Source organism: Lepisma saccharinum, chromosome 1 (genome assembly GCF_977018435.1).
Source record: "Lepisma saccharinum chromosome 1, izLepSacc3.1, whole genome shotgun sequence".
NCBI classification, from domain to species: domain Eukaryota; kingdom Metazoa; phylum Arthropoda; class Insecta; order Zygentoma; family Lepismatidae; genus Lepisma; species Lepisma saccharinum.
The window spans coordinates 120,167,115-120,180,870 of NC_139229.1; the positions used below are offsets into that span (position 1 = coordinate 120,167,115).

General features: G+C 39.0%; 1 protein-coding gene across 1 annotated transcript in view; it reads left to right on the forward strand.

The window, feature by feature from the left end:
* The first annotated feature begins 4,173 nt into the window (after positions 1-4,173).
* The window catches only part of Zip71B (Zinc/iron regulated transporter-related protein 71B), a 64,341-nt gene continuing 54,758 nt past the window's right edge, over positions 4,174-13,756 (forward strand). Inside the window, exon 1 of the mRNA XM_083137926.1 lies at positions 4,174-4,806. Within this exon, the coding sequence (XP_082994052.1) occupies positions 4,368-4,806 (439 nt within the window). The 5' untranslated portion in view covers positions 4,174-4,367. The remainder of the gene's footprint in view (positions 4,807-13,756) is intronic.

Here is a 13,756-nt window from a genome sequence, read left to right on the forward strand (position 1 = left end):
TACTTTGCCTTGAGAAGTGGTCCAATAGTGCATCTGGTGAGCAATGGGTGCAGTGCTTAACTTGTGACAACTGATCACATGATAAATGCACCAAAGGAGACAGCTTTTACATTTGTCATAACTGTCAGTCAGAATGATCAGATATATCTTTGTTAGAAACAGTGTTTGGGACCTGGTATGGTTCGATTAGCCTACTTATTAACAAAACCACAGTTAGCTAATTCTTAATCATTGTGTAAGGGTACATGTTATTTCCAGCAAAAAAATAAATTGTATTTCTGGTAAATGTTAGTATGTTACATTTGCCCCTGTAGTGTGTTATATTTGCCCCCGAGCAAGGGTCAATTCTAACATTTGTCACACACTTTTAAAACATTAATTATGATTAGCATATTATATATGGCGAGATTGTGACTCCATAATATCAATAACAACATATTGTAGTGTTTCCATGCCGATTTTCACGCTGCAAAGATAAATAGTTTCATAGAAAATGCATAATTTGTCAAAATTGTTACAATTGACCCCGCTCTCCCCTACTTTGTCGGTTCCAGCACCCCACCCCCCGCTCCCCAACAAGCTTCAATTCAGCAGTGTCCCAGATTTTCACTTATGAAATATAGCGACCCTAATCATACCAAAAGTTGAACCCCTCCCCCTCTTTACGTGAACTATATACGTATATGCCCATGGCAGTTTGTTTCTTTATGCAGCATATTTACAAAGGTACACATTAAACCTACAAGTGTATCAATATACGCTGTATAAAACACACCTTATTACTAACTTCGTTGTCCGTACATATCTACTTTCCAGGGGAACGGCATATACAGCAAGATATTTCGTATATTTAGAACATTCCGCTCTTTTACATTTACCACTCTGGTTTTTCCAGAGTTATTCACTGCTTTCATTTGATTTTATGAACATTTCGGAAGGGGCTATAGCCCAATCGTCACCCCCTCTGCGTACACCAGTGGGCGTAAATATATATTTTGGAAAATAAAGTTTTTTCTTAACGATGAAGGGCCCCCAAGTGAGGGTTGTGGGAAGTAGGAGCTGCAGAGTCTGTCAATTGATTTGGTTGATTTTACTTCGACTTTCTGCAACTTTTGGTAATAGCGAAGATGAAGATAAGTGATGATATGATGAAATTGATGAAGGGGGACTCACAAAGAACACACTTGCACAGGCCGGGATTCGAATCTGGGATGCCTGGCATCGTAGCACTTTGCCAAATTTGGATGAACTCCCGGGGAAAGTGGCAAAATGGTCGACCGTGGCATCCACTTCCGTCACTGACCCCAATTGACCCGAACAAAGTAATTTAATTTATCAGATGGTATAACGATATCGTCTGGAAACAGTAGCGGCGACTGGGTGCCAAATTGGGGCCGGGAGGGGGTGCAAGGACTTTTTTTTCGGGAGACAAGGCTTAGCATTAAGACACCATAGAGCGGGGGCAAAAAGTGGAAAAGTGGAAGCAACTGCCCCTTAATCGCCGCCTCTGTCTGGAAATGTTTTCATTGGGAATATGAGTACTGAGATAAATTGTATGTAAGGTTATCATTGCCGGTCAAACCCCTGTTCATTTTACGTCATTAAAATCCAGCTGGCCATGAAACTAAAAGGCACACTTAAATGCTGGTGCAATATTATGTGTAAAGAAAATGCATTAACGTTGCATGTCACATTTTGGAATAAATAAGTTTCCTGGTTAAAAATGAACTTCTGTTTTTTTACAGTAAGGAACTTGCAGTGCTGTAGGTTGCTAGAGGTCTGACTTTTACCTCCGAGATTGTTACAGATATTTCTAACGGTTTCCAAGAGAAGCTGGGACGCTCGGTCGACATCCGATGTACAGTCACAGACAGACACTTCTGGGTTGTAACAATCCCATTTACATTACAATCCAGAAGTGTCCTGACTGTACAGTTTTCGCTCCCCTTCCATACTGAACAGAATGGCGAGGACAATTATTACTTGGCGTGGTTTAATGCTTTACACGTCATTTAAAATGTAGATAGCAATTTTTAAGAAAAAAATCACTTATATTGCGTCGTTTTTCTGCGTCTTTAAGTTAATGACGACGTGAAAGGTGAATAACGATGAGATACAAAGGAACACCTAGGAACTGACGCCTAGAACATTTGGTGGTCAGATTGTAGGTCGAGTACAGGGACTACTATGAACTGAAAACTCAAGGCAAAAGTGCACAAAATTTCTTATTGGGGTTGCAGCATCAGATAGCAGGTCAGTCGATCAAACTAATCATAACTACTTAACTAATTCTTAAATTGACCTGCTAGAAGAATCAGTTTCTACTTAATTAAAAATGTATTGTAGCTGTAATAATAAGTTCAATGATAACACCGGAGTGGTTGAGAATGGTCCGTTAATAATAATGATGTCGGCAGGGCCCAAAGTAAAGGATAGCCTAGGGGCCGAAATTTTATAACCCCCCGGTAGGTGGCTCAAGAATCGCATACGCACAAATTGAATTATATGGGGAATTCAATTTTGAGTCTGTCTCCACTCACCAGCATTGTCTTTGATGCATCACATGACTACAAAATGCTAAAAGCCAACGTATCTAATTTATTTACATGCATAATTTTTACAATTACACTTAGTTATAATGATGGCTACGTGATTAGATTAGGAGGATCAAGTTTAGGGCTCCTAGTATCCGAATAATGTGCGATGTGTGGACGCATTGTGTGCATACAGACGGACCCAGGAATTTTCCATCCATACCTGAAGTCGAGCACTGATCGTAACATATCTCTGCATAGAGCACAAATTTATATTTTATTTATTTATTTATTGAATACTTACTTTTACTCCCAGTAAGCTAGCGTGGGAAAGGTACGAGAAACGATCTCGTACTGTCTCCAGTGATTGGCCGAATACGAAGAAATGACAACTGCATGACGACATAGAAATTCTCAACGAGTAAAGATAGTAATGCCCTATCCTCATTATTCATAAAAAAAATCCATCGATTAGTTTCATTTCTCGACAAGGCATCATTGATACTGTGGCAACCACTAACCAACCTATATTTGAAGTTTAGTTATTTTATTTCGATTTACTACTTCCGCGATAATGAGGGTAGTTGCGAACAAATAAACTTACTTCTGTGCTATAACTGAGCTTCGAACCTAAGACACTGAGTACGTTGTAACGAATGCCTAAAAATATATTTATATGTGTATTTAGGATTTCCAAGACAGAAATCGTGCATTATGAGAGAAATGTGTTTGAGATACTAATATTTTCCTTCCAGGAAGAACAATTACATTTTTAAACAAAAATATCGAGAATGTATTAAACATTCACCTTCTATGTGGTTAAAAGGAATGCATGCATTTTCAAGTTAAAGTCGTATATTTGATTGGCTTTTTAGCGACGATAAGACAATATTCCATGACAGAGAAATTGAATTGTTTCCGTTGAGTCGTATGAAAAGATCGCATTAGTTTGCTGTCAGAGTTACGACAAAAACTACAGAAGAGGAACCAGTGGCGTGCACAGGATTTTCGAAAGGAGGGGGAGATGTTACATGTATACATTTTTAGTCGTAAGCCCTCATTTTGCCTTCCTTTCCTGCCTTTTACTTTTTTTTTAGGAATACAGGATCAAAGGGAGAGGGAGACTCACGCCACTGAGATCAACAAAGTCAAAACACTTATTTAAAAATTCCAAGACAACCCAGCTGGTGATAAAGTAGCAGCATTTCAAATAAGCAATTCATAATAACAAAAATTGCTTTTAATGGAAATACAATTCAATTTTCTCCACACGTTCACTTTTAGTTTCATTTATTGTTCTTTGATTAATAAAATTACTAATTTCTCCCCCTTGATACTAATCATTGATTGATTTGGTATTTTAAGTCCACTTTATGCACAGTAAGACTAATCGGGACTGGGCCTACAGTTTAAAGTGGGATCCGAATCACCATGTGCCTCCACCGATTGATACTAATCAAGTTGTACGCGTTGGTAATAATATCTGACGCTAATCTGCATTTCTTTCACGACAGTGCGTGAATCTCTGCCGTGCCCGCTTGCAAGGGTCATGTGACCTTCATTAATTTAACTCGTTTCATCCCACAGCTACGACGTGTAACAATTTCGTCGAGGCGAAGCGCTGCGGGCAGTGAAAATTTCTCTTGTACTTTGATTTTTGTTTATCAATCTCCTGCGATAACCTCAGTAAGGTCCACATTGGAGGAGGATCTGTTCGGTTTATTCCACGCATTTGTCACCGCACCGATAGTAAACACTCCTGCGCGCACACAATCGTCTCCCTCCCGCAAGACAAACCTTTCTGCGCTTTTCGTTGCACGACGGCGAAGCGAGATGGTGACCAAGCCGAACAGCTGGTTTATCTGGAGGCACAGGGTATTGTGCTCGCTATGTGTGGCTACTTTTTGCTTCCTCGCTCACGGTACTACCGAGTTCGACAGGGCGCCACCAAAAGATCACAGATTTTTCTTGCAGCAGATCTTCGACAAATATGGACATAGAGGCGTTATGACGTTTGAAGGTTTCGAGCACCTGCTGGAAAATCTTGGACTTGGCCAGTTAGAATTCGAGAAAAACCACACGGTTTCTTTGCATAAAGTGAACGGCACATTCAACGAAGTTCATGACCAACTTGCTTTACATCAACACGACCACGGAAATGTGACGTTTTCTGATTTTGAAGAGGAGACGACAACTGGCACTCCGAAACAAAAGAGGGCGGGAGGAAGAAGAAAGAAAAAGAGACAGAAAAGAAGGGTAAAATCAGCGGACGGTAAGTAATAAAACTCGTTAAATATAGGAATTGTAAATAGGAATTGTATATATCGTTGAATATAATGAGATATATTAATTGCGTACAATAATTATAATAATGTTAACGTCAATTAGAGCTTATTGTTTGAATAAAAGGAGAACCTTTTAGACAAGAGATACAAAATGAGCATTTTCTTCAGATATTTGTGTGGGACGAGATGGATCTAATTGACTTGTTTAGTTGATTTATTTTACTTCGCTTGTCTGCCACTTTTGGTTAATTGCGAAGATGGGGTGAGTGATGATATGATGATATTGATGAATGGGATACTCACAAACACCCGTGCCAAGGCGACTTGTTTAGACCGGTTTCCAATCACAGCAATTTTTTGAAAAAAAAAATGTATTCTCCTTGTTTCGCACATTGTCACCGTCAACAAATCCGTTTAGTTCTGTTGTATTATCTTTTAGTGGAGGTCCGTTTGCGTTTCTGCTTTTTAATGCTTGCATGATTACACGTTTTTCATAACGGAAAGACACACAGGGAAAATGGTGAAAAGGTTTTATTGGTTTTCATGTAAGTTACGACTTGCTCTTTATAAGGAGAGAGTTTTGTTAATTACAGACCTTCAAAGTTGATTTTCTTCCAGTTAATATGTGCTGTTACGAGAACCGCGTTGTTGTATTTGATTTTGATTTTTGTTATTTAGCGTCGCTTTTCTGCCACTTTTGGCTAATCGCGACAATGAAGATGAGTGACGATATGGTGAGATTGAAGGAACGGTTCATTTCATGCCCAGGCCGGGATTCGAACCCGGGACACCTGGTGTGGTAGCGTGCTCCGGTAACCACTCCACCACGGAGGTCGGCAACTATCGCATTGTTGCCGCCCCGATGGCCGAACACGTTAAGCTGGAGACTATAGAAATACCCGTGTTCGAGTCCCAGCTTGGGCATGGGTGTTCTTTGGGAGTGTCCCATTATCAATTTCATGTAATCATCCCTCATCCTCTTCGTGGCGATCAGCCAAAAGTGGAGGAAAACCTACGCAAAATAACAAAAATACAAATACTACGGCGTTGTGACTACCTCATTGGTATTTTGTGCGAAATATGTATACTCTCTGCTTGAAAATAGCAAACAATGTAAGGACATCGGATCTAGTTGCTCCACACCTTATTTACCCAAGATCTGTCTGTCTTGATAATATGGGCATATATCTTGTGTAGGCAGGCACGCAGCCGGGGGGGCTCTGAGGGTTGAAGCTCCCCCGAAATCCCCCACATATCTAATTTAAATAGTGTGTAATGGCAATTAGTTTACTTTCTTGGTAGGATTAAACATCTTGTATAATAAGTTGAAATGTACTGAGAAATTCATCTTCAGGGCTTCTACCCCCCACTTTTTCGCCTTTTGCCTTTAGATGGCGGATGCTGATAAGTGATGAGCCCCCAAGATAAAATACTGGCTTCGGGCCTGTGATAAGGCAACGGATCCGCTTCAATGTTGTGTACGAAGTAATTTCTTTTTCTAGAGCGCAACGTATATTGAAAGAAGATTAGGCCACAGTTCTTGTTGATCCGTCCCAAGATATAATAAGTTCATGTTGTCCTAGTGAGAAATTCAATGGTTTCCCAAACATATTTTGGAACATTTTCAAACTTCTTCCTACACCCACAGAGATGTGAAAAAGAAGCTTTGAGGTGACAATTTGGGAGGGAAAAAACAGCACGAGAAAAAATGGCGTCCTTACTGTTTTATTTCAGATGTGTGAATTAGAATATGTCACTTCACGATTACATTGTAGGTGTACCACAAGACATCCACAATTTAGGGAAAATTTTAGTTAACGAGTCATAACCAATTTGCTCTCTTACCCCCGGTTTATTTCTGTCTTCATCTTACTCTTTGCGCCGCCCCGGGTCCACGGGTCCCGGGTTCGAATCCCTGCCTGGGCATGGATGTTTGTGAGTGTCCATACATCAATTTCATCATGTTATCACTCATCCCAATCTTCGCAAATTAGCCAAAGGTGGCACAAAAAGCGAAATAAAATAGAGCAAATCATTCATTCATTCATTTAATCTTACTCTTTGCAGATCCTTTAACTTACACCACGCCTTTCCATCTGTATTTCTGTTTTACGCATTATCTTTCTCTCAGTCTGTACCTCTACGTTCCTCTGCTTCTCAATTTTTTTGTATCTTCGCCCTCTCTCTTTCTGTTGTCAGGTCCCCCATGTTTCTCTATATAGGCCAGTCAATAAGGGGGTCCAATAAGAAAAAAAAATACGGAAAGCTGGAACAAACTTTATTATTTTTCTAAAAGGGTTCTTAACAACATATTAATTTTGCACCCCTGTACCACCCCGGATTTGGCCGTCATCTTTGAAAAATGGCGCCCAAAATCAGTTTTTTGCAAATATCTCGCTTAGAAAGCACTTTACAGAAAAAGAGGTTAAGATAAAAAAATAATCTACATAAAATTCTCTACAAAAATATTCTGTGCATTTGTCTTCTAGGATGCTTCGTTTGGGTGCTAGATGAACGAGAAAGTTTAGATTATTTTCCCGCCCCGTTTTGCAAGCGCAGAACTCAAGGAAGCACCTGTTACATTATGTTTTGCAGTATATCTCTTCTATAAAACTGTACTTATTTCATTTGTTCTTCCTTTAAGAATGTCATTTATGGTTCAACTGCTTTTATCATTGCATGCAGTACTTTATAGGAAATAGTTTAGTGTGTAAAAAGGTAAAGAAAGGTAAAGTGCTCCCCTGTGCTTTGCACCATGCCAGTTTAGTGTGTGCGGGAGATAATATGTTTGGTTGGTGAGGGTGATGTGTGATGTGATCGGTACCATGCCGCCTTTTCCCACAGTTTCCTCCAGGTACCCACTTTATACGACGCTGTGTGGGTGCTGGAGCCGCTTGAACAGGTGGAAAGAATCTCTCTTCTTCCCTGCTGGGGATCGAATCCAGGTCTCTCGCATGGTGGTCAGATGCCCTAACGACTCTTTTTTTCGCAAGGAATACTCCTATGCGATAGTATTCCCAGTCATTCACCATTTTCTCAACTTTCACACATATCACTTTTTACTAATATTCTAGGTTTTTCTCATTACGGACACACACAAGTATCCATCTCCTAGCCGGGATTCGAACCCGGGACCCCTGGCATTGCAGCCTGCTGTGAGAACCACTCCGCCACGGAGGTCGACAGGACTGAGCTACCGCGGCTCATATATTTAGAATAGGTATTATAATAAGAAATAAGCCCTCAAGTTACCTTGTAAGAAAGTTTCCGTGTATTTCGCTCTTGCAAAATAGAGTGGAGAAAAATAAGTGAAATTACTCGCTCCTCTAGCACCCTAACGGTGCTTCTTAGAACAAAAATGTGCATAACCTTTTTTATAGAGAATTTTATGTAGATTATTTTTTATCATAACCTCTTTTGCTGTAAAGTGCTTTCCAAGCAAGATACTTGCAAAAAACTGATTTTGGGTGCCATTTTTCAAAGATGGTGGCCAAATCCGGGCTGGTACACGGGTGCAAAATTAATATTGTGTATTTGCATGTACAGCCAACAGCAAAGGTAATAGTAGGCGAATTTTGTCCATCGCTATTTTAATTTTTTTATATTGTACATCCAACATCCAATAGGTAGTTTTTCATGTGACGTCAGGATGCACACAGCCACCCTGTTTGCGGACAATTTGTTTGTCGTTTGCAAGAAAATATCCACCACGTAGCGTTCGTTATATCTGTACCAACTTCACGTTTGCATTAAATCACGAATGTGTGTGTGTTATTATCTCCCGCCCGACCTCTTGAATTCCGTATGCTTACAAGAACTGGCCTCAATCATGGCTGCTTGTAACCACAATGCAACTTGTTTGTGACGTAGGTGAAATGAAACACACCTATATTGTTTTAAGGAATGGGATTCTGTTGATTCGAAACAGATGTTGTCCTCTACTTATTGACGTTTTCATTTAAATTGAGGGGACTCCCCGATGGAGCAGTGGTAGCGTGTCGCCTTGTAATCAAGGCGTCTCGGGTTCGATACCCGGTGGAGGCACATAGTGGATCGGATCGCACTTTAAACTGTAGGTCTAGTCCCGATTAGCCTTACTGTGCATAAAGTGGACTTAAAAACAATCAATCATTTAAATTAATTATCACCACATTGTGCAAACAGACTGAATGGGCAATTCGCGAACTATTTCCTTTGCCGTTGGGTGTACGTAATTCATCGTCGAAGAACCCATTGTGAAAATGACGACTGACGAGTGCAATCCCCTTCCTCTTATAGGGGTAATATTTTTTAATATTAGGTATGGATGGAAATTTTCCTTATTTCACATGAAACTTTTTATTTTTCGTTGTTCGTTGGGCTTATAAGACCACACATTCGAACTGTGGAAATTAAATTTGCTTCAATTCGGAAAAATTGAACCACTCCACCCGGTCCCTACATGTCAGTGTGTTCCTCCTCGTCCCTGTGTGAACTTCATTCTTCTGTTGAGCTTTCTCCGGGACATGCGACAGGTTTTTTTTTTTTTTTTTTTTTTTTGTCATCATCCCTGCTCCTCTTTTACAACTTGAGCTTTCAGTACGTTGTAGAAGGCTAATGCTACATGAAACCTTTTTAGAACTCACCCGGTCGATATTCAGAGAATCTGTTTATTGACAATGTTTTGTTTATGATGAACTGATAAAGTGGCATTTCCCGGATCGCAAGGGGTGTAAGATTCTGGGAATTCCTATTACTCTTTATCAGGATAAACAACCCGGATAGCTAGTTGGTGATTCATACTGCGCCAATAAGTGCTCGTATTTGTAGGAGTCAATCAGTGTTCAGTTGTTATGCTCGCTCTTTGTGTATGTGTGTGTGTATCATATATCTGTTCTGTAAATATATGGTGTTATTCAGTGTGCGAATTAAGCTTTTGGCTTTGAGGGGACGCCCACTCAGTGGCGTACTTGTGATTTCATTTCGAGGCTTAGGTTCTTTGGGTATGCAAATTTGTATATGTTACCAGTTAGTAAACTAAATTATTGGTGTGCAGTTCTAAGTACCTTAAAACAGTGGTTCATACCTAGGACATTAAATCTTATGGTAACATTTAGCCTACATGTAATTTAGAAACGCTTAGTATATTTATTTACATTCTAAGAAAACGCATTCACAAAAAAAAAAGAGTTGATGGACTAGTAACGCAGAGAAAACTTGACCAAATTTCTATTGTCTGTTCAATTCAATGACGGCGTGCGGCGAAAAATGCGGCGTTAATCTGAAAGCTTTTTGTAAAACCTCTGCACCCGAAGACAATGTAAACAGTAAACAATGGGCTATTTAAAAATAGAGCTTCAGATGCGAAGTAGAATGCAATTGTATTAAAGGTTAAATAAGTACACTAGTGTCCAAAATTAAAGCAACAAACAGAAATCCTTTCCTCGTGTGATTTTTGTTGTTGATAAATTTGCCAAGTTTAACCTGTTGCTATCGTAATTTTTTGTTGATAAATCCTGCCACATTAAGGTTAGTTTATTTTCTATCTTAAACCAGTTGTCTATGACATCATAAATATTACTATCACCTGATCGTATTATGTGGTCAAATGGACACACGGGAAAGAATTTCCGTTTGTTGCTTTAATTTTAAACATTAGTATATTTTCCAGAATGATATTTCAGTGGTATTTGTTCCACAGTTAAGAAATGGTAAATGCTTTCAATTCAATTTTCTTTGTGGGGATAAAAACATCCTTTGAAGGGATTACAATTTTTTCTTCTGCCGGGATGAACATTTTTGTGGGGGGAGGGAGAAATTCCCGGCATCCTCCCCCCCGTTAATTCACATACTGATGTTATTACCGAATTTGTAAGTTGAAAACTGCCTGAAGAAACATGTAGAAGCTTTTTACTGAAAGGGTGGATTGTTGCAGATATGTGTTTGACCACTGATAGAAAATACATTTTTGCATTAACGGTGTCAGAGGAGGGAAGGGCAAGTAGCCAAGTAGAGGCAGCCCCCGAGTCGAGCCCTTCATCCTCTTACCGCTTCCCTTACAAGCAAGAAAAGTATAATTTAATGGAGTTTTACCTTGAATACGCATTTTGAGCGTTAAATTTAAAGGTAGCTATATTAAATAATGTCTAACCTCATCCCCACCTTGGCTACGTGCTATTAATAATAACAGGGGTATAAAACATGCTCCGTCTTGCCTCGATAATTATCTCTCTCCTTACATTATTTTCACATTATTTAAGAAGCCAAAAACCTAATTTTATCTAACGTAAAGTGAAAAATTTCGAACCCCCTGTGCCCCATCTTGGATACGTGCTATTATCAATAACAGGGTTACGGAACATTCTCCGTCTTGCCTCGATAATTATTTCTTTCCTTAAATTATTGTCACATTATTTTATTTCACACCACAAGAAACAAAAAAAACTCATTTTATCTAGTGTAAACCTAAAACTTTCGGGGGGGGCTCGAGCCCCCTAAGCCCCCCCTCTGGATACGTGCCTGCGAAGAGAGACTTTCTCTAAGTTATAAATTGGGTACGGGTTATTTTCTCGCATTAATTCGTTTTTTTGCTTCATGGAGAAGGAACGTACCTGTGAGGTAGGAAGAACTTTTCATAATTCAAGAACATCGTAAAACCCACTTGTTAGAAAAGTACTTGGTCATCATTTGTAATGTTAATGTAAAGCAATAACTAAAGTAACTAAAGAAAACTGAAACTACAAATTCATGTTTACTGCATATTTTGATGACTTTTTAATTTTACAATGCATATTTTCATAATTTTGGTGCCTATTTTGTAGATTTTAATGCCTATAAATGCACCCCCTGATAATATTAAACACCGTACTCTTATTAATGTACAGCATTTTTGCAATCTGTGCTGCTTATAGGTATTGTCACAGAAACGATGTAGTGTTGTCCTTTCTCTGGGACCCAGTATCTTCATGATTTATGCAAGCACTGACTGGCAATCTTACATGAGTCTTTGGTGGAATTTCCGCTTTGTAATGCCCTCTTTATCTTATTGACAAACTTTTTGTTCCATGCCTGCCAACTGTTGTGCGAATAATTATGTTGAAATTCATTTTCGGCCGCTGAGAATGTACGAAGGCACATCTCTTCATCCGCCAACCAGAGTAGAGATTTTTAATGTTTTTAATTTTTATGAGTCATACTTATTCAGCGGAAGCCTACAATTTTCAGTTATTTATTTTAAAACCAGACACGGGCCAAATAGAAGAAAGGGGTGGGTTTCCGAACAATTATACAAGACTGCAGTCACAGGCTTGTAAAGGCCATATTTTCCTTAATTTCAAAATGTGCAAGGATAATGAACATGAAATAAGGTTAGTTTTAAGCATCCTTGATATAGTTACTCTTGCATTAAAGATAGTGTGCGAATTGCATAACCGTCTTCCTTGGTGGCAACAGAATGTGCACAAGCCAAGGGAAGGGAAGTTAATGGTCAACCATATCGCACTCGACCTCGTGTTGACATGACCATCACCGACATGACTTCTTCATTATTTGCTGATAACCATGGTAGTAACATATTTTAATTGGTTGTCCTTGATCGTTATACACATCTTGGAATCGAACATAAGATATCTATGTTCGTGCACAAGTCGGATAATTTAACAATACGAAAAATTATTCTTCAAAATAAAATTTCCGAGAGAATATGGTACATTCTGTGACTGTCTTCTACATTCACAAATAACCAATATTTACTTTATTTCGATTGCGTACAAGTTTATAAAATTAACAGGGAACTATTGAGATTAAGAACGCTGTATCATTGTCGATATTTGTTTTAAGTTGTTGATTCCGATTCGTTTTTGTTATATATGTAAGAAGATTGAATTAAAAATGTCTTGTGTTAAAAATCGAAAAATGAGTTTATATCAAATGTTATAAAGTGAAATAATATTTTGGAAGTTGAGTTGTGTTGCCTAAATCTTGCAATGTAAGTATAATAACATTATGAAACCCAGTTGAGCGCTGAGGACTTGCAATTTAATTCTAAAATTGTGTTAGTCTGCTCATCCTTCGCGTACAATATATATTCAGTGTGAAGTATCGTTGCAAGAAATTGGTGGCCAGTGTGCGGGAATTTGGTTACACTGAAGAATTATAAATTTTAGACTTATTAGTGTCCCTTCCTTTGTGTACTTCATATTTTCGTTCTGTTGTCGTGAATACAAATTAGTGCAATGACAACGAAGAATGTTCCTATCGTGCCATTACCTACGGGTACTTCAGATTTTAATGCTCAATTATTGGTCATGTTTCGGGAATTGAAGGAATCGAATGACAGCGTAAGGCAAAAGTTGTCTGAGCTTGAAAAATCTCAGAAAGAGCAGTTGTCATCTCAGAAAGAGCAGTTGTCTGAGCTTGAAAAATCTCAGAAAGAGCAGTTGTCATCTCAGAAAGAGCAGTTGTCTGAGCTTGAAAAATCTCAGAAAGAGCAGTTGTCATCTCAGAAAGAGCAGTTGTCAGAGCTTGAGAAATCTCAGAGAGAGCAGTTGTCAGAGCTGGAGAAATCTCAAAGAGAGCAGTTGAAAGAGCAGTTGTCAGAGCTGGAGAAATCTCAGAGAGAGCAATTGTCAGAGCATGAGAAATCTCAGAAAGAGCAGTTTGCAGAACTTGAAGACAGAACGGTGAAGTGTATGGAAAATATGAACAACACTGTTAAGGAGTTGGGCAACTCACTCCGGATGGAGATTGGGCAGGTTGCTGAAGCTTGCAAAACAGCAAATGATCAAATTAAGGAACAAGTTAAAGTGTTGGATGAAAATTTCCAACAGTTGAATATATCTGGTGAAGCGAATACCAACAGCATTCGTAAGTTAGAAGATAGTGTTGCTGGATTGGGTTTGCAGGTAAACGAGCAGTGGAATGTTATCAGCCAGATTAGGGAAAATAATAATGAAGGTT